The sequence below is a fragment of the Brachypodium distachyon genome, chromosome 2 (genome assembly GCF_000005505.3).
Source record: "Brachypodium distachyon strain Bd21 chromosome 2, Brachypodium_distachyon_v3.0, whole genome shotgun sequence".
Lineage (NCBI taxonomy): Eukaryota > Viridiplantae > Streptophyta > Magnoliopsida > Poales > Poaceae > Brachypodium > Brachypodium distachyon.
The window spans coordinates 3557084-3577200 of NC_016132.3; the positions used below are offsets into that span (position 1 = coordinate 3557084).

A 20117-nucleotide genomic window follows, 5' to 3' on the forward strand; every position below is an offset into this window, starting at 1 on the left:
TTTAATGACATAACAAAATGAAGGGATACTTGAAAAAAAAAGTACCCTATCTCCTTTATGGAAAGAAAAAATAAGCTTTGGGCAGCCTGATTAGTCATGTCCTCAAAATAGAACAGTGGCACAATGCAAAACGTGCACTTCCTATGTTTTCGTTAAGCGAGTAACCCACGCTTTTTCACAAGATGGAAAATGTGTTTTGCACTAGCCATTAATTACGTTTTAACTAACATTAGTCTCCTAAAAATATTGTCCAAGAAAGAAGTTTCTAATCCTGCACGCGGCCAACGAACCGACCGCGCCGCAGCCGTCCGATGATATATCCTCCAGCGGCCAGGATGCCTTCTCCGCGTTTATAACGAGACTGCCCCTGCTTGACCTCCGCTGACCTGTTCGTCCCCGACCACTGACCTACATAAGCCAAGCCCCAAAGGAGCAGACAAAAATGGAGGAGGGGAGGGGAAATTTTTTCGGCAGGAACGCGATAAGGAGAAGGAAGCTAGCTTGAGGCCTCGATTCCTGCCCTGCCTGGTACGTACGCGCGCTCTCTCCGGATTGTTTCCTGCTTTGGATTCGCTATCTTTGCTTCGTCCGAACGGGGGCTGTCTGGCCTGTTCGCCTCGCGATTCGCCGATGATTCGAGTTCTGGGTCTAAAGCTGCTGTTTGTGCGTTCGTGCGGATTACCGGTGTCGATGAGCCACCTCGTGGATAAAAAATGCTCCAGCTGCTGTAAATAATGCTGGTAGGATTTGGTTTCCTGGAGCTAGTACTGTTCTGCAGGCGTTCTTGACGGTCAGCCACCTGGTGGTTGGGTAGGTGGATGGGATTTGGTGATTAAGAGAGGCCTCGTTGCAGCATTTTGTGCTTCCTCCATTGTCATTGTAGCCTTCCTTTGAGAGCTAATGTTTCGAGGCGGCGTTTGAATCAATATTTTTGGGGCTGGCTGAATTGGTCTTCGTTTCTAGGATTGGTAGGTGTGGTTGGTACTGGGATATTTTCTGTATTAAATTGGTTCCACTGACCCAATCATTCCTAAGTTCTTATGTGGTTGCATGCCACTGGTAAAAAATTGCTTGTGTATTGGTTTCTTATTTACATTTTGGATTAGCCTTTTTTTTTCCTTGCATGACTGGTTTGTGGTCAAGCTTTAGGATTGCAGGATTTTTTTTTGCCAAAAAGGGAAATATTGTTGAAAAGCTTAATTCTGTAATTTAAAAATTGGAAGAATAAATGCGAATTGGGAATGGAAGGCGTAGGATTACCTTAGTCGCATGCTCCAGGTCCTCCTTTATCAATCGTTCATAAAGTCAGGCTCTGATCTTCCCTTCCTTCTAGTCTAATCCTGTCTGATGGTACATGATGTCTTACCTTATACAAAGCCTTTCATAATTAAAGCACACAAAACTGCAGTTAATTGACATTTCCTATTAATTTTCCTTGCCTTCAGGTACACTAAAAGTGACCAGCAGATTCATCGGAAAAAAGGTGACCTGAAGATGGTGTCGGGGTAAACACATTGGCTTAAAGCGTGAGGAAGTATAGCATTCGGTTCAAAACTGCTGCTTAACAAGGAAGGGTATCGAGCTAATGTGCTGAGTGGCTTTCCAGTTTACGGCCGTGCCCCCATATTGAATCACAGTGTAAAGTTGAAGAAAACAAACATTCTTTACTGATGGATCACCCTGGAAATGTTACTCCTCGTGATCACGCGATTGACATGCCAAGGAATGATCTCACATTACCATCAACATCTCATCCAGACAATCATAATGACTTGGATGAGTTGAACCGCATCAGAGGTCCTTCAAGTGAAGTTCCTCCTGTCCCAGAAAGTTCTTCTAGCACAACTGGTACACTTAACTTTCGAAGCGCATCTTTCACGAGAAGGGATCAGGGCAATCGTCAGCAGAATCCTCTGAATTCTGGCCTATGGATCTCAATTGAGCTTATTGTAAATGTTAGCCAGATTATAGCTGCTATTGCTGTCCTGTCGGTATCAAGGAATGAGCATCCACGTGCTCCATTATTCGAGTGGGTTGTTGGTTATATAATAGGTTGTGTTGCTACTATTCCTCATCTGTATTGGCGCTATCTCCATCGCAATTGCCAAAACATCGAGCAGGAACCAACAACCCAGGGTTCATCTCAAAGGAACATATCCGAGTCTGATTCTTTTGCACCGATTTCATCTGCTCGTGCATCAGAAGTTGGGAATGAAGATAACAGTACTGGAGTCTCGAGAAATAATTTCCCGATTGCAAGTCCAAGGTAAACATCCTCTTCGACTGAAATTTATTCTATTGTATAGTGTGTGCGCTTCCACGGGCAATTTACCTCTGACGATTTGGAAGATTCTGTGTACCCAATAATACGTGAAAGCAATAGGGCTTGGTTGTTCATTTTTCTCTCGACTGTGGACTTGAAATACGAGGTTTTGAATTCTTCCTTTTGTCTAACATTATGAAGTAACACTATATTTTCTACTTGTAGGGTCTATGCATTGATTGCCTGCTTGAAGTTGGCTCTGGATTGTTTCTTTGCCGTGTGGTTTGTTGTGGGGAACGTGTGGATATTTGGTGGCCGTTCTTCTGTCCATGATGCTCCTAACTTGTACAGGTGTGTGCTGCTAGGTGCTGTGGGCAATACTTTCCTTCTTACTGCGGATAATTTACTCATTTGTTTATAATCATTTTCCAGGCTGTGTATAGTGTTCCTTACATTCGGCTTCATCGGCTACGCCTTGCCTTTCATCCTCTGTACAATGATATGCTGCTGCCTACCCTGCATAATCTCCATGGTAGGCTTCCACGAGGATTTGGATCTAAACAAAGGTGCTACCACAGAAGTAATCGATGCTCTGGTGGCGTACAAGTACAAGTCAATGAGGATTCGTGACGGAGATGTGGGCGAAGACAATGGCGGAGTCCTGGGAGCTGGAACTGACAAAGAGAGGACCATTTCTGCCGAAGACGCTGTGAGCCACCCCCCCCCCCCCCCCCCCACCTGTTTTCCAGATTTACACTCATTGAGCATGGGATCTCGCGCTCATGTCTACACATCCGTAGTGCCACATTACATGATTAGCTGACTCCTGTGAATTTGTGGGCTTCTGCAGGTTTGCTGCATCTGCTTATCAAAGTTCTCGAACAACGAAGACCTAAGGGAGCTTCCATGCGCTCACGTCTTCCACATGGAATGCATCGACAAATGGCTCAAGATCAACGCGCTGTGCCCTCTCTGCAAGTCTGAGCTCGGTGGGTCGACGGCAGCCCCAGCAGACACTGCCACAGGAGGGCACCAGCAGAACGACAGCAGAGTAGGAGACGATGTCGAGTCGCAGCAATAGCTGCTGTACTCGTGGTTTCCTCCCATGAGCACGGGGGGCGAGGAGGGAACACGCCCTTTCATGCGGCGCACACCGGTTTTTAACCTCTGAAATTTACATGACACAAGACTATACTTAGGACCCGGCAACAGAAGACCATTTCCTTTTTGTTCCCTGACGGAAGAAGGGAACTGGCTCGTACATATTGTATATACTCTCACATCTGGTAGCTAGTAATCAATCGGTATTTATGAAATGTGGCCATTCACCAGAAAAGTGTTCATGCCTTGTTTGGAACATCGGAATTTTCTCGGAAACATGCAGAAATTGAATTGTTTCATGTGAAATTCGTACAAAATTCCCGAAGAAATCCTGTACTGCTAAAAAAAAATTGGGGAGGAACAGAGATATTTATCAATCAAACATAGTTGTGCTTATGCTTCAGTTGAGTTCGCTGGGGAAAAAGCATCGCAGATTCAGACTAGGCTGTAATCATTGGATCGATCGGATGTGTGCAAAGACTGAAGAATAGATACAGATATCATCACGTTTATTTAACAGACACGCATGCAGCATATCCACCAACTCGATTCTCCTCCTACACATGAGGTAGCTGCGAAAGCTTTATTCATTGACTGCATTATTCGGGGCAGATAGCAGTGAGATGGCTGTTTCATTCTCTTCCCTTGCATCATCATCCACAGCGCGGGGCAGAAAGAAGAAGATCTCCAATCAATTATCTGGTCCTTCTCTTGTTGCTCCGGTACTATGTAGAGAGACATATGCTCCATTTTATATATGCACCATTTTATCTCGCATTGAAACTCGAGCATAACTTAACTGCAAAACACACTCGATCGATCTCTCCAGATGAGGTGCGAGCGCACGCGCGGCAGCTAGTCCACGAGCACGAGGGTAATCGTACTAGGTGTGCACTCCGGAATCGTACTAGTTGATCTCTCCGGATGAGCTGTGCCTGTACGTAGCGTGCGTGCGTGCGTGCGCGTGTGTGTTGTGTGTTCTTGTTTTTTTTTTGTTTTTTCTGTTTTCGTTCTTGATTTGGAACAAGAGGAGAGAAAAAAATAAGACAACCGCGGAATGTGATACGTAATTAGCTGGACAATTAATCATAGGGAACAGGCGGTCCTGCATGAGTGGACTGATTAGTAAAACGTGGAATTCAGTTGTGGATCGACGGATCATTTCTCGGCTAGCGCGCTAAATTTCATTTCAGAGAGCATCGGCCTGGCGCTGAGAATGGGGTCCTCTTCCGAGAGATCAAGGCGTTTGCACGTTTAAATGTTGTTACTGCTAGACGGTCATATAATAAAGTTGCTGACGCTCTCGTGAAAGTGGACGCAAAGCCGGGTAGTCTCACGTCTCAAGTCGTTTGGCCGGACCGCCGGATGCTGCTCCCGACTTTATTCTTGGGGCCTGCCTACGGCACAGGCGACTGAGTCTATAGCCAAATCCCGATCGATCCCTCCGTATTCTCAGCTCTCGTGAGTAATTTTAGTTATTTGTGGGCCACACTGTGCCTAGTCTTTGGCTGGCCTGGTTACGGCCTTTTGTTGGTTTTTCTATAGGTGCAAATGGAAAAACAGATTTGTGTGGGTATGGGCTTCTGTAGGTTTTGCAGAAAATTACAGATTGGAAAATGGTAATTGCAGTTGCAATTGAAAAGAAATTACAGTATGGTCTGTATAAAATTTGCAGTTGCAATTGCGGGCAGAAAATTTCCAGCTGCAATTACTATAAAATGCAGACCCAGGCTGATTTAAAAAAATGTAGATGCAGAAGCCAGCAATAATCATGAAGTAGAAGCCGACTGCAATTACCATAAAGCAGATACGAAGCCAGCAAAATTACAGACCAAAAAAGGAAAAAAATGCAGTTTCAAATGAAAAGAAATTCCAGTATGATCCGTATAAAATTTGCACTTTTGTGGGTAAAAGAAATTGCAGTTGCAATTACCATACATTGCAGAGCCGGCTGATTTTAAAAAATGCAGGATGCAAAAAACGCAAAAAAAAACTTGCGCTCCGGACCAATGCAAAAAGCAGATGCAGAAGCCAGCAAAATTAAAGATCAAATAGAGTAAATATTGCAGCTGCAATCGAAAAAGAAATTACGGTATGGTCCGTATAAATAGTTGGACTTACAACCGTGGGTAAAAAATGCAGTTGCAATTACCAAAAATTGTAGAGCCGGCTGATTTTGAAAAATGCAGATAAAAAACCCAAAAAAAAACACGGACGGTGGGGCCCGAAACCCCCACCACCCTCGCAGACCAACGAACATCAGGTAGAAACACATGCAAAAGGACAGCGTGAATCGCGAAGTACATCCGACGGCGCCTGACCCATCGACTAAAAAAATGAAAATCCCAAGCGAGTGCTGCCTAGCTATTCCGTTTTTAAAAATCTCAACACAACCAACCATGTTGAACACTAAAAGTGAAAACAATAGAGTAAGAAAAAAATGCAATAATTTTATGTACCATTTTAATTTTTTTGCAGATGAAAAATATATTTGTTTCAACTGTTCCAACCTAATACAGAAAATAAGACCCACAAAAGAGACAAAAAGCCCAACCGCAGATACACAAAAGCCTGCAGTAGCCCTGACCATGAGGCCCAAGAAAGGCTAAAGCAACAACGTGGGACACGATCGATCGGTCTCCAGGCGACCTGAAAATCGATCGACTGAGAAAAGCAAATTATTAGGCGACTGGTCCATAGGAAAACCGTTATTCTTGATCACGCTGCCCGCTAGCGATATTGCTAAGGCTGGTCATAGTGGAAGTAACTTGTCTAGTAACATAGATGTCAACTAGGCATTTTGGTGACATGGCATGGCAAGAAATGAAAAAAAAAAGAGGAAAGTGGTAACTAGATATGTTACCATAACATTACACAAATCAAGACAAGATAAGTTTACAAGATAATTAATGACATAATGCATGACTCCACACATATGTTATTACTCACTATGAAAGTAGTAACTTAAACTAGTAACATATGCATGTTACTACTCTAAGTTACTCCCCACTATGACCATTCGAAGTACGGCTAAGTAATGTAATGATCTAATATGTCCTTTAGAAAAACTTGTGTAGCGACGATTTTAAGCCAGTGCTCTTGACTAACATGTTTCTTTCTTTTCCTGCAAAAAGAAAAATTCCTTCTAGCCAGAAAAGTCCAGGATCGTTCGCAGAAGCTCCTTTTTTACACACAGAAGCGTACATGGATGCTGCGATCAATTGAGCAACACACGAGATTGACTATTTTTATCGAAACATGGAAAATTACATCATTTATCTGACAAAGAGTATGAACGTCATCCATTGGTTTGCTTTTTTTGACGGAGGCTACAAAAGATGGGCCGCCTGTTCTTTTTTTTTGAATCAAGATGGGGCGCCTGTTCGATCCCACCTGGGCCTTTTCTGCTTCTACCATCTCCAACTGGGCCGGATCCCCGCCCAGATCAAGCGATTGCATAGCGAGACGGCTGAGACCGACAATAAATCCACCAAGCCAGACCGTTGTTCTTTTAAGACAGGGTGAATCTGATGCAGGGTTAAAATACTTGGATTTTGATCATATAACACTCTGTACATTGTCCTAAATGAAATAAAACACTCTCTGCGTTTTCATCTGGTTAAAATACTACTCGCTTTTTTCAATTTTATAACTTGTTCTAGTTTTGATCTAAGTCAACCAAGTTTATAAAAAAACTCCTATGATATCTGCAATATGAAATAAGTATACTACTCCTTCTGATTCATATTAATTGTTTCGAATTTGCCGAAATATGAATGTATTTATGACTAAAAAACTTCTGGATACATATAATATTTCGACAACTAATATGGATCAGAGGGAATATGAAGATATATATCATAGGAAGAGAGAATCATGAGGAAGAGAGATGGGCTTATAAATTCTAAATTGACCAACACAGCTAGCTGAATAAAACTAACCCATCACCATTTTGGGTGGTTCTTGGAATCTTTTCCCGTCTATCATGGGCTCATGGCGGATCAGATGGCAACAAATCCTGCGGATAGTCAGAACTCACAAAGGACTAACCAGTGACCAGAGACATACAAGGCGCTGTCAGAGAAAAAGGATTAGACAACCAGAGGCTGCGGGATCACCATCACTTCTGCGAGCCAACCACCCACGACGAGATATCAGATTGGATTAAAAAGTGCTATCTTTTATATATGGTAGCAGATCATTTGTTAAGATAAAATGACAAGTAGTAGTTCAGCTTAATCAAATGGGATTCTGTAATCAGCTCATGTATGTGGTTGGTTTCTACCTGGTCTTCTTTTAAGCGCCCCGCCAGTAGTGCTTAAAGAGTCTCTCTGGTTGGCATTGCTGGTCTGTCTAACTAGGAGTGGGAGGACCGTGCAGTGCAGATCTGGCTCAGACAAAAATAAAATAAAATTGTAGGACTCCTCTGTTGAGACCTCAGCTTGACAGCCTGCTTCGGTGCTTCCTGCAGAATTTGCTTCCACGACACTGAGCAAGTCCTCTTGGGGAAAAAAGAATAGCAAGGTCATTACTGTAGGTCTGTAGGCTGTAGCGTTGACAGATCAGCAGGAAAAGATTCTGCCAGTTATTTTTTTCAGGATTCTTTGCCAGAACTGAACCAGCGCCCGCTAGATTAGCCTGAAGGGAGGTTCTGTTCTGAAGGCGTGCTTTGGCCAGTGCGTGTGTCTGCAGTGCATCTGCAGGGCAGAGCCAAAACCAGATGCTTTGGTTTGAATCCGAGCTGGTCCTGAGGCCCTCCACAACGTATCGATGCCCCATGTCTGACAAAAGAGCACCACCTCGTATCGATGCCTTGAAAATTCGTTGAGCCACCGATCGCACAACGTTAGTATTTGGTCCCTGAAAATAATAGGACCCACCCTGAATAAAATAGATCGACCGGCAACTTCCAGCTACTTCCTTCCCGCGAGTTCTTCCCGGTCGCTCGCGGGGAGAAATGAATCCCCTTTCTTCTTAGAGAAAGATCCAAGAAATCTCATACATTTTCTCTAGTTTCTTTCCATTTCTTCCCGATTCAACATCGGGTGGACTCGGACTGAGCAAACGGCGGTGAGGCAGCTCGATGCGGCGGCCCCGATGCAGTTCGATGCCGCAACTGTGAGTCGTCAGCGAGGGAGCTCGATGTGGAGGCACGTCTATGTGGCGGCGACAAGGCGTCGGCGAGGCAGTTCGCAGCAGCAGCTCCGAGGCAGATCGATGCAGGGGCGAGGTGTTGGGCGAAGCCGAGGCGCGACGTCCGGTGGCGATGTGCGCGGCCTCCCCCCAAGCCTCTCCCCAAGTTCTGTGCGGAAGCGATGCGCGGCGTCGGCGAGGTCCTCTAGGCGGAGCCAAGACGCGGCAGTCCGATGTGGCTGCTCCGAGGCGGCGCGAGTCAGCTCGATGCGGGGCGAGATGTTGGTCGGAGCTGAGGCAATTGTGGTTCAAGGAGGAAGACGGAGCTGGCAGTTGTGCAAAATTAGTATTTTATTTAGGGCAGAGTTAGGCATCGGAGCAACTAGTTGCTCCGGTTCCCACGATTTTTTCTCTGGCACAAATCGAGCAACGGAGGGCACCGATGTCAAAAATGAGCAAAGGGGAGTTTGGCACCGGTATTTGGTCTACATTGTGGAGGGCCTGAAGGCGTGATTTATCAGATCACTTGGAAAAACTTGAGATGTCATGACATAATGAATTTGAGATATATCTGTACTCGTTTAGTGTACTAGTCCAGTTTAGTCCCCTACATTTTTTCCTAAAAAATACTCTCCGATTGCAGAGTCGATGGAGTTGCAGCTTATTTTAAGTTCAGGTATATCTGTAATTGTGTGGCTTCCACGCATATCTCTAATGAATGTCGGTACTTAATTTTTTTTGCCATTTCAATTATATATTTAAGTGTCCTCTTTCCGATCCATATCAAGTGTCGAAGATTCGTATAAAATTTACTAGTCGTGCTCTTAGCTCGCTTGTTTACTCGCATGTTCACCCCACAGGCCCTCTCCACATCTACTTGAAGACCAAGTGGGTCCAATTGTTCACTTTTACTGGATCGTCTGGCTATACTTTTTATCTACAGTACCAATTAGGATGTTGCCATCTCGAGTCTCTTGACCCCGGACCTCATGGCGGATCAGATGGCAACTGATCTGCAAACAGTCAGAACTCACAAGGACTAAAGCAAGCTAACAAACAAACACTACAGCACTGAACAGTGTCAGAGAAAAGGATTAGTCAAGCAGAGGCTGCCTGTGCGACCATCACTACTTAATGCGAGCTAACCACCCATAAATGTCCCACTAGATTGGATTAGATAATGTATTTTACAGGCGACGCCAGATCATTTGTTTGGCTAAAACTTTATCTATTTTCTCATCCTTTCGATCATAATTTTGAAAGGGCCTCTTCTCGGACTTCGTAACGACGTCGATTTCGACGCAGGTCTACTTAACTTAGACTAGCGGAAGTTTGATGTTGGGACAACTAGACGAGAATATCGTCGAAAATTAAATCCTAAAATAAATCCAGAAAAGTATGATTATTCATGTCAAGTGTAGGACTTGAACATGAATGAAGTTAGGCTCAGTTCACCTTAATTTAGGTGTTATTTGGTATAACGTCACTGACATGAGTTGGTACTTTTCGTCTCTCCTCTCTTAAATGGGGTGGCTACTCTAATACACTCATTTTTGTCCGTGGGCTACGCACAACGGCACACACAAAAAATGTATTATATCGTACCATTGTGAAAAAAAATCTTGTTTCTTATGCTAAATATCTACTTGATCTCCTTAGGTCGGTAAATACGAAAATATCTCTCACAATAAAAATATAACTATATAGGGAACATATAAGATGTGCTTGATAGAAATTTAGTTAAAAAATAACTAGATCATTAACTACACAAAGATTTGGAACAACATATCATTCAAGTTGTATAGCGAGCTCGGTTTGGGATTTCATATGTACAAAGACATAACTAGTTCTTTGTTGGGCCATGTGCTAGCTGGTTGGCGCAGGAAGGAGAACGTCGTGCAACACGTACCTCTGCGTCCGGTCTCCCACGCCTCTGTGTCTGCCTTCATCGGCGCCGACCAGGGAAGATGATGTTCCGTCGGTATACGGTCCATTCCTCGCACGGGAAACACCGCCGCCGGATTTTCGTACCGACTTAGACATCGTATCGACGTCGTTGTACTGGTATATGTATTTAAACGTTTTTCATGCGTACATTAATATTTAGACAAATTTGAGTGACTTGATATTAGAGTGGAGAGAGTAATTCCGAAAGTTATTTTGAGCTTCACTGCACAGCAATGAGCCAATGACACTCCACCGTCAGCCAATTCGTCCATGTAACCAATCCGAAAGTACAAAGCATGCCAAAATAATCAATCAACAGTCAATCGATTCCTTCCGCCTTCAGCCATCTTCTCCAATCGGTCAGCTCAGCTGAAGCTCGATCAATCAGTTCATGTCGAGCATGCCCTGGTGGAACGCAGCGACTCGGTCAGGCGTGACGCACTGGGTGATGAGCCTCGCCCCGGGCTTGTGCGCCCATGGCTTCACCAGGATGCAGGTGGCGATGTAGTCGAGGTTCGTCAACGGCACGACATGCGCCGGGGGACCCCAGCCGTAGTCGACCTCGGCGAACCCGAGCCTGGTCCAGTCCGACACCAGCAGCGTCCGGTAGTCCGACGTGATCCGGTACGGGTCTTCCCCTCCGGCGCCGGCCTCCCCGCTCGCCCACCGCGCGAACTCCGCCGGCATCCGCCGCTTCCCGTCCTTGATGATCTTCACGACCTCGGGCACGGAGGAGCCCGAGACTTTCCCCGCGGGCGCCGACACGCGCATGATGTAGTAGCAGTTGCCGTAGAACCCGGCGCCGGCGGAAGGGAGCGACGCGTGGAGCAGCGGCCGGGCGTTCATGGCGAAGCAGAGGTGGACGGTGGCGGATGGGTCGAAGCCGGCGGCCCGGGTGCGGCTCTGCCACGCCTTGGCCACCAGCACCTCGAACGCCGAGCACCGGGCGCCGCCGCCATTGTTGCTGGAGTTGTATTGGGATTTGAAGTGGTCGATGTAGTCCGCGGAGATGTCCATGGCCAGGTACTCGAGCCGCTTCGCGCCGGCGGGGTCCGGCAGGGCGCCCACGACGGCGCCGGCCGGGTCGGGCACCGCGTCGCGGCCCCACTGCGGCTCCATTGACAGGGACTCTGCCCCGCGAGCGAGGTCTCCGACGGCGGCCATGAACTGCGCGGCGCCGGGGCCGTCGGCGACGGCGTGGCTGAAGCGGAACCCGACGACGAAGCCGCCGCAGGCGAAGGAGGTGACCTGGACGAGCAGGACGAGCCTCCGCTCGTCGCCTTCCTCGGCGGCGTGCGGCGTGGGCGGGAGGAGCGCGTCCTTGGGGATCATCATGGGGTGCTCCAGGTAGTCGACGTCCTCCAGCCCGCACGCCGCCGCGGCCTCCGTGAACCACACGCCGCTGCCGGGCCCGCCGCAGTCCACGTGGGACTGCCCGCCGTCGTCCGTGAAGGCGAGGCGGCCGGCGAGCGGGTAGTAGCGGACCAGGGCCTGGGCCAGGGCCCGCTCGATGGTGCGGGCCGGGTCCGCGCCGTCGTGGGCGGGGGCGGGCTTGAAGACGTGGAGCGACTCGATGAGGGCCATCTGGGTCGGGTAGCGGTCGAGCCAGGACAGCCGGAGCGGGCCGGCCGGCGTGGGCTCCGCCGGGAGCACCAGCCGCTGCGGCAGCCGTGAGACGGACTTGTTGGCTGCCGCCATGGGAGACGAGAATGTGACAGATCGGAGTTGGTGAGAAGAGGAATTGATCAGTGGATTGGATGTGATGGAGACGGAGATGATTGTTGCTGCTCAGCCGATTGCTTTGCTTTGTGTTGATTTGTTGGTTGCTTGACTTGGCAGCTAAGCGTGAGGTATTTATAGGTGAGGCGATCTTGGTGACGCCGTGACGAGGATGGGAGAAGGATGGATGAACGCGTCGACGGGGCCCGCCTGTCTGTCCGAGATTTCGGCTCTGGTACTGGTGGGGGCAAAAAGGTGGTGGACGTCAGCTGCCGTGCTTTCGTCGCTCTATCCATTTCCATACTCGTGCTGCGTTTCGACTGCATGCAGCACGGGATCACTGCGAGGTTAGCTGAGGCCTGAGGCTCCAGCTCTTCAGTCTTCAGTTTCGAGGTTGATCGAGCCGGCAGCTTTCCCGGGCGGCCGGTGCAAGCGTCCATTCTGATTTCTGGATGACTGAACCTTTTTTTTTTTTTAAGCCCCGATTGACTGAATCTTTGGTCCACATCACATAGAACACGATGTACTGTGCAGGCGGCATGGCAAAAGGCAGCGGTAAAGCAACACCGATTGATTCTCCAGAGCAGAGAGACACGTGACTGAAAATATTCTCAGTCACAGGACGGCCATTGGTTGCACCGAGCTGCCTGAGACCATCGTTTTCTATTACATACAAGAGACAAATCTTGGACATATGCATGCATGTTTGTCACTCCACTTAGACAAGGCTGCACGACTTAAGTTTGTGCTGCATCCACTGGCAGATGGTCACGTGTTAAACCGAAAAGGAGGGCCGGCCGACGTCGTTGCAACTTGGTTAGTTAGTGGGGAGGGATCGATCAATATCAGTGTGGGTGGAGTAATTAGGAGGGTCTACGTACATGCACTCTACCGAACCTTTGTTGGAAGTGGGCTGGCCGCTATGGATATATCTCTCTCTTATTTCCGAAATATCTTCCGTGGACTTGGATCCTTAATTATTCGTGTGAAACACATTTCGACTTTCGAGTTCGCAGCTGGTCGCAGTTTAACTACGGAAGAGAGCTTTTTCTTTAACTAACAAAAGGGTACTCTAAAAGCACTAAACTACCAAGCACCACACGCACAAACGTTACGCGTACACACTTAACAAATCAGAGGATCGGAAAAAGGTTGCGATTTCGTGCTTAACTAAAGATGCAAATATATCTGCAGGCGTCAGATAAACGAAAGCATGAGCTTAATTAGATTATTAGTACTGGTATCTTGTGACTGAATGAGACTGCCATTGGTCGATCACTGGATGGATTGTATCAGATTATCATCACACTCGGATATGCGCGCGCCGTTACGGAGAAAGTATATATGGATGGTTGCGTTTGCCATTTCACCAACCGGCTGTTTCACATGGATACAATGTGGTTCATGTACATGTCCCCGTGACCCTTGGCCATATCGTAAGCAGCAGCCAGAGCCGAGAGTTGCTTGCGCACTCGATCGGCACTTGCTTAAGTGTTTTTTTTTGTTTTTTTTTTTAGGGGGCACTTGCTTAAGTTGTTTGTCTGTTTGCGTACTGCTTCAAAAAGTGTTACGCAGGTAATACGTGGGGTCCCGTAGATAGCGAGCCAGAGGGGTTGCAATGCAAGCGACGTTTCGGCGTCCTCAGCTTGCAAGCTAACTTTAATTTTTCGGCCAATTCTTCTTCGGCGGCCGCCGAGCTGGCCTTGGACTTTTCTCGACAGCCACGGTGTGCCGGTAGAGATCGTGGATAGCGGTATCGCTGGATTCGACTTAGGTTGGTTGCTTCCGCGTCTGGTAGTCGGAGTCGTCTGCTCAGAGGAGTGAGGTGGTCTGATCTCTGGGATCCTTTCGACGCAGGCCTTGCATATCGTCCCCTAGAAGCTCATCATCAGAATCCGCGTCTTTTGTTCGCTAGCGAGGTGGCCAACTGTTTGCCATGGGCTAGCGCAAGCTTGCGTTCCTGCAATAGCAGTGTCCCCGTTCCTGGGCGTTGGTGGGGGAAGTTAGAGTTGCCAGTTCAGGAGGAGTGTTTGCGTGATGACGATGACTTCTGCGTGCAACCTCGACGGCAATCTTCTTTCTGCAGCGTGCGTTCAGTGAGTGCGGGTGGCCAGGTCGGCCAGTGTGGCCCTTTGTGTTGTCATGTTCCATGATAACACTTTGGGCGTTTGTTAGTTTTTGCCCGGTTTTCCGTTACTATATTGTTCTTAATTACTTACTTCATTCCAAAATACACCTCATATAGATTTGTGCACCTGGACCAAGACAGCTCTCGTTTCTAGTGCCTGACAAATCATATTGGGTTAATAATAAATGTATGTGACTAGTTATTGGCCGGGTGTGGGTAACAAGAGAAAAATGAGGTGTATTTTGGAACAAATGAAAAAAATCTATACACAGTGTATCGTGGAATAGAGAGAGTAATAGATTGAGTCGTTTGGACTCCGGTTCGAAAAAACGTACGTCCTCTCGCAACATGGGTCCATTAGCATGTTACTCGCATGGATTTTTTTGCCTTTCGGTGACCCGATAACATTGGCGTGATTCGATTCTTTTGGAAGGCGTTGATTTGGATTGCAACGTTCTTTGTTAGCAGATCATGTGTGCCCCTCTTACTCTGCTAGCTAGTGGACTTTGTCTCCGACGATATGATCATAGGGTTAGTGGTAGGTTCAAGCAGAAAAAAAGCAGATGGCTGATCAAGGTTAAATTACACGCACGTACGAGAGAGAAATACGTGCGGACAACCATGGTTAGTTACACGTTGATCCGGAGAAGTCATCTGAAGAAACTGATCAAGAACACAAGCACTTGCACACCTTCGTACGAAGGACAGCTTAATCGAATAAAGGTGCAGTCTTTGATTCAGAAAGCTACATCGGCCACTCGTAGCGTTACCGAACTTGCGGTCAGCTCTCCCTTTCGAGCGCTTTTCCACTTGGAGGAGCAGCCAGTGCAGCAGTGCTGGCTTGTTGATTAATTGCAAGCATGCATGACTTCCATGTGTTTGGGATAAAATATGTAATCCTGCGTTGAGTATCAGAGTAACTTTGATTGTTTGACGCCACCTGCCGCACTTGCAAAGGTTATTGAACACTAGCAATTAGAGGTCATATTGAGCCCCGCTGCATGTCCTGTTGCGTGAGGACCATATATAGAGTTCTGGATGATGACCATGACTCTGCAGATTAGGACCATGTGTGTTTAGGTATGGATGATGACGTACATGCATGTAAGTCACCAATAATGGCGTACTGTCTTCATAGGAGTCTGCCTGCCCGCTGCTCGGCCTCATTTCAGACCGGGCCTAGCCTCTTAATTTGGAGCCCTGGTCATAGGAATGTTATAAGACCATTCACCCAACGACCCTCCTAAAAAAAACCCTGCAAAAATACGTAGACATTTAAAAATCTTTCAATTCAAGGGCCCTAAAAAATAGGAGAATGTCGCCAGAGTTTAGACTTTAGTACTCCGGATTTGAAAACCTCAAGGCCCTAATAAAAACCAAACCTGAAGGCTCTCCTACAACGATCTTTAGTCGTCGTATGAATACATGCATTAAGAAATACTTGATGTTTGTTTTTCTTAAGATCGTTCCAAACGCAATACAGGACCCGGCCGCGAGCTGAAGATGCACGCACCGAACCTAGGCACTACACTACACTCCAATAAATTAACGTTTTCATGTAGCGACACTATCACGCGCATTCCGTGCTCGTCTTAAAATAATCAGGACGTACGTAGGCAACTTGTGCTCGCTCTGTAGTTGATTCGTGTCGGCCCTCCACATCAATTACTCTAGTAACTAATTAATCATTCGGGGTTGTTAAGTTAAGATTCGTCGCCACCAGCCCCGATCGAGAGGATTGGTTAGTCAGGGGAACACGCGCCCAATCTGGACCGCGTCCATATGGACCAGGTAGCTTTCGTGCCCGAATCGAAGGGAGCACGATGTCACCTTGGAATGTGTCACCGTAACTCCGTGTCATTTGACAGCCAAATATAAAAAAGGAACTCGGTGTCATTTGCTGATCGAGAAATCGTCTTTGCGTCGGACGGACAGATATGCTGAATTATCGCCGATGGATGCATAGATAGCCAAGTGTTGTTCCGAACTTCCGATAGAGGTTTCAACTTTCAAGTTGTGGATAACGGAGCCTGAAGAGTTCTTCGCCCGTCCTTTTACTGTTCAATTATATGCACGAACACGACATACGTGTAAAGTGATCATACCGTTTAAGCAAAGTACTAGTCCTAGTAACTACGGTTAGGTAAGAAGCTGAATTCCTGAATGGGGCACGTCCGTCAAGCAGAAGCCGACGAGCCATGGCTGGATAGAGCGGGGAAGGACACCAGACAGAGCAGCCGCCTCCCTCCCACACCACTGCAGAAATCTCGCGGCCAGACAGGTGGGCCAGCTTGACGCGGTCCAAAGCTAGCTCCAGCTGCATCCGACTCTCCTCCTCGTCAGCAATGCTACGAGACTGACCGACGCTCGCTCGCCCACGCGCATCGGCTGCTGACACCTATAAATAACGCCCCCACGCGCTTCCCCTTCGCTGCCAAGTCAAGCAAACGAGCAGAGCACTCAACACAAGCGACCAAACAGAGCAGCTTCAGCAGCAGCTGCTGCCTGCGAGCGGCAACCAACGAGCCCGGCCCTTGTCTGTCCGGCTGTCTGTCGCCGTCCACCGATCAATTCTTCTTCCTCTCGATCTCCCATGGCGGCAGCCAAGAAGTCCGTATCACGGCTGGCGCAGCGGCTGGTGCTCCCGGCCGAGCCCACGCCGTCCGGCCCGCTCCGCCTCTCCTGGCTCGACCGCTACCCGACCCAGATGGCACTCATCGAGTCGCTCCACGTCTTCAAGCCCGCCCCCGCCCGCCACGCCGACGCCTGCCCCGGCCCGGCCCGCACCATCGAGCGGGCCCTGGCCCAGGCCCTGGTCCGCTACTACCCGCTCGCCGGCCGCCTCGCCTTCACCGACGACGGCGGGCAGTCCCACGTGGACTGCGGCGGGCCCCGCAGCGGCGTGTGGTTCACCGAGGCCGAAGCGGCGTGCGGGCTGGAGGACGTCGACTACCTGGAGCACCCCATGATGATCTCCAAGGACGAGCTCCTCCCGCCCACGCCCGCCGCCGAGGAGGGCGACGAGCGGAGGCTCGTCCTTCTCGTCCAGGTCACCTCCTTCGCCTGCGGCGGCTTCGTCGTCGGGTTCCGCTTCAGCCACGCCGTCGCCGACGGCCCCGGCGCCGCGCAGTTCATGGCCGCTGTCGGAGACCTCGCCCGCGGGGCAGAGTCCCTGTCAATGGAGCCGCAGTGGGGCCGCGACGCGGTCCCTGACCCGGCCGGCGCCGTCGTGGGAGCTCTCCCGGACCCCGCCGGCGCGAAGCGGCTCGAGTACCTGGCCATGGACATCTCCGCGGACTACATCGACCACTTCAAAGCCCAGTACAACTCCACCAACAATGGCGGCGCCCGGTGCTCGGCGTTCGAGGTGCTGGTGGCCAAGGCGTGGCAGAGCCGCACCCGCGCGGCCGGCTTCGACCCATCCACCACCGTCCACCTCTGCTTCGCCATGAACGCCCGCCCGCTGCTCCACGCGTCGCTCCCCTCCGCCGGCGCTGGCTTCTACGGCAACTGCTACTACATCATGCGCGTGTCCGCGCCCGCGGGGAAAGTCTCGGGTTCCTCCGTGCCCGAGGTCGTGAAGATCATCAAGGACGGGAAGCGACGGATGCCGGCGGAGTTCGCGCGGTGGGCGAGCGGGGAGGCCGGCGCCGGAGGGGAAGACCCGTACCGGATCACGTCGGACTACCGGACGCTGCTGGTGTCGGACTGGACCAGGCTCGGGTTCGCCGAGGTCGACTACGGCTGGGGACCCCCGGCGCATGTCGTGCCGTTGACGAACCTCGACTACATCGCCACCTGCATCCTGGTGAAGCCATGGGCGCACAAGCCCGGGGCAAGGCTCATCACCCAGTGCGTCACGCCTGACAGAGTAGCTGCGTTCCACCAGGGCATGCTCGACATGAACTGATCGAGCTGAGCTCGCCGGAGCCGAGCACGACGATGAATCGAAGCCGAAGGCCAGAGGAATTGATTGATTGCGCGGTTAATTAGAGAGGTTGTTGTGTTTGATTGGTTTAAAGGATAGGTGGGTGTTCATGGTTGGTGTGTGGAAATTGGAAATAAGAGGGCAGTTCCTGGAATTGGGGAGTTGACAGTTGGTTCTCGGTTGAGTTTGGCGGGAAGCCACCACACTAAACTAATGTTGGACTTCTAAGGATTATATTATCCCAAATTTAATTACACTGCGAAAATCTCGAGCTTTTTTAAGAAACCTGATAGATGAGTTCTTGTTCAGTTCAGAATCTAGCAGTGCAGTCGAATTCAAAACGAAGCATCTGGTTTCCGCGCTGCAGTTGCGAAGCTCACATTCAGAATACAACTGCGATGCAGCCCATATCTGAATCGTCTCACTCTCAACTGCATCGTCACTCTAAGAAACCGGATATATAGATGAGGTCTTGTTCAGTTCAGAAATCCAGAAGCACACATTCAGAATATAACTCCACTTGCAGCCAAGTTCTGATCCACCTGCATCATCACTTGCAATTTGCTTCAACAAGAGCTACATTGGCTCAGATTCAGCTGACTGACTTCAGGTTAAATGTTGTGGGAGCCCGATCCAAATCTGGCGGAGAATCCTCAAAAAAAGGAAAAGAAAAATACAAATCTGGCGGAATCTTTTGCTCCCGGACTGTCAACGCTACAGTGATCACCTTGTTATTCTTTTTCCAAGTGGACCTAATTATGGAAGCAAACTCTACAAGCTGAGAGCTGTCGAAGTCAAACTGAACCCTCAAACTCTGACGAGTCCTACAAACAAAAAATCTGTCTGAACCAGATCTGCAGACTGCACTGCACGCTCCTCGCACCCACAGCTAGAAAAACAGGAATGCCAGCCAGCCAGATACTCTTCAAACAACACTGGCAGGCCTATTAAATAAGACGAGGTATATATATCCACATGGATGAGATGATTACGGACTCCCATTTGATTAAGCTGATCCAGTGATCCACTATGCTACTCCGTAGCATGGTAGGACTGCACATTTGATGTAAACAAATGATCTGCTACCATATACTGCTCCTTTTTAATCTTATCTAATAGTAGGCAGTGTGGGTGGTTAGCTAGCTTGCAGTAGTGATGGTAGCTGGCTAATCCTTTTCTGAAACTTTCAAGTATGCAGCTGGCTATCCGAAGGATCCGTGGCCATACCCCCAAAAAGAAGGATCCGTAGCCATCTCCCATCTGATCTGCTGGGATCCGTGGCCATCTGGCCGCAGCTCGTTCTATACTCTCTCCGTAGTTCTGCCTATCTGCAGGATCCGTAGCCATCAGGATGGTTAGTGCCTCGGCGTTTTGGCGAGTCAATTTCACTATGCAATCGCGGAGGTAAGCCCACAGATAATCCGGTCCAGCACAGGTGCGTAGATAGAGGCATCATAGAGCGAAATGTAAAAGGCCAGGCCCCAGTCTGGGATTGATCTAAGGGCCTTTTTCATTAGTTTTGACAGAACTACGAAAGTCGTTAGTGGGCCTTTTAGGCCGGAATATCCAGGCCATCGGGTTTTTTTTTTTGCAGGCCGTTAGTTGGGTTGAATCTTTGCCCGCACCGGCACACCCAAGCCAAGTCTTGTTTGGTTCAGGACAAATTCTTGTGAATTGGATGGGAATGGGAGGGATTAAGAGAAAAATGAACTACAATCCCTCTTCATCTTTGCCATTTTCTCTGGACTGTTGTTGGAGTCCAGGTTGAAACGAGGAAAGCCTCACGGAACTGACAAACTGATAAACGAAGTTGGTGAGCAAGAATTGGGTGTCCCCTGGACAGCATGCCAAAACGTCGATAAATAGCTTTTGCTTCAGAGCTTTCGCAATCAGTGGTG

At 48.8% G+C, this 20117-nt stretch overlaps 3 protein-coding genes across 3 annotated transcripts; 2 read left to right on the forward strand and 1 right to left on the reverse strand.

Moving 5' to 3' along the window:
- The first annotated feature begins 373 nt into the window (after positions 1-373).
- LOC100827580 (E3 ubiquitin-protein ligase At1g12760) lies at positions 374-3670 on the forward strand. The gene is made up of 5 exons (XM_010232232.3): positions 374-528; positions 1446-2266; positions 2489-2614; positions 2696-2972; positions 3114-3670. Exons 2-5 carry the CDS (start codon positions 1671-1673, stop codon positions 3342-3344), a joined length of 1230 nt encoding a protein of 409 aa, XP_010230534.1. The 5' UTR covers positions 374-528; positions 1446-1670; the 3' UTR covers positions 3345-3670.
- Positions 3671-10568: 6898 nt separating this feature from the next.
- Positions 10569-12286, reverse strand: LOC100843464 (acyl transferase 7). The gene has a single exon (XM_003569701.4). It carries the CDS (start codon positions 12140-12142, stop codon positions 10829-10831), a length of 1314 nt encoding a protein of 437 aa, XP_003569749.1. The 5' UTR covers positions 12143-12286; the 3' UTR covers positions 10569-10828.
- A 4426-nt stretch (positions 12287-16712) lies between these two features.
- On the forward strand, positions 16713-18504 carry LOC100844985 (acyl transferase 7). The gene has a single exon (XM_003569706.4). The coding sequence runs from the start codon at positions 16885-16887 to the stop codon at positions 18199-18201; it is 1317 nt and encodes a 438-aa protein (XP_003569754.1). The 5' UTR covers positions 16713-16884; the 3' UTR covers positions 18202-18504.
- Positions 18505-20117: the final 1613 nt, after the last annotated feature.

Bases quoted from the DNA above. Each gene is read 5' to 3' on its own strand.
- LOC100844985 (XM_003569706.4), top strand. From the start codon at position 16,885: ATGGCGGCAGCCAAGAAGTCCGTATCACGGCTGGCGCAGCGGCTGGTG.
- LOC100843464 (XM_003569701.4), bottom strand. From the start codon at position 12,142: ATGGCGGCAGCCAACAAGTCCGTCTCACGGCTGCCGCAGCGGCTGGTG.
- LOC100827580 (XM_010232232.3), top strand. From the start codon at position 1,671: ATGGATCACCCTGGAAATGTTACTCCTCGTGATCACGCGATTGACATG. The intron at 2,615-2,695 runs GTGTGTGCTGCT...ATCATTTTCCAG, and splicing joins GATGCTCCTAACTTGTACAG to GCTGTGTATAGTGTTCCTTA. The intron at 2,973-3,113 runs GTGAGCCACCCC...GGGCTTCTGCAG, and splicing joins CCATTTCTGCCGAAGACGCT to GTTTGCTGCATCTGCTTATC.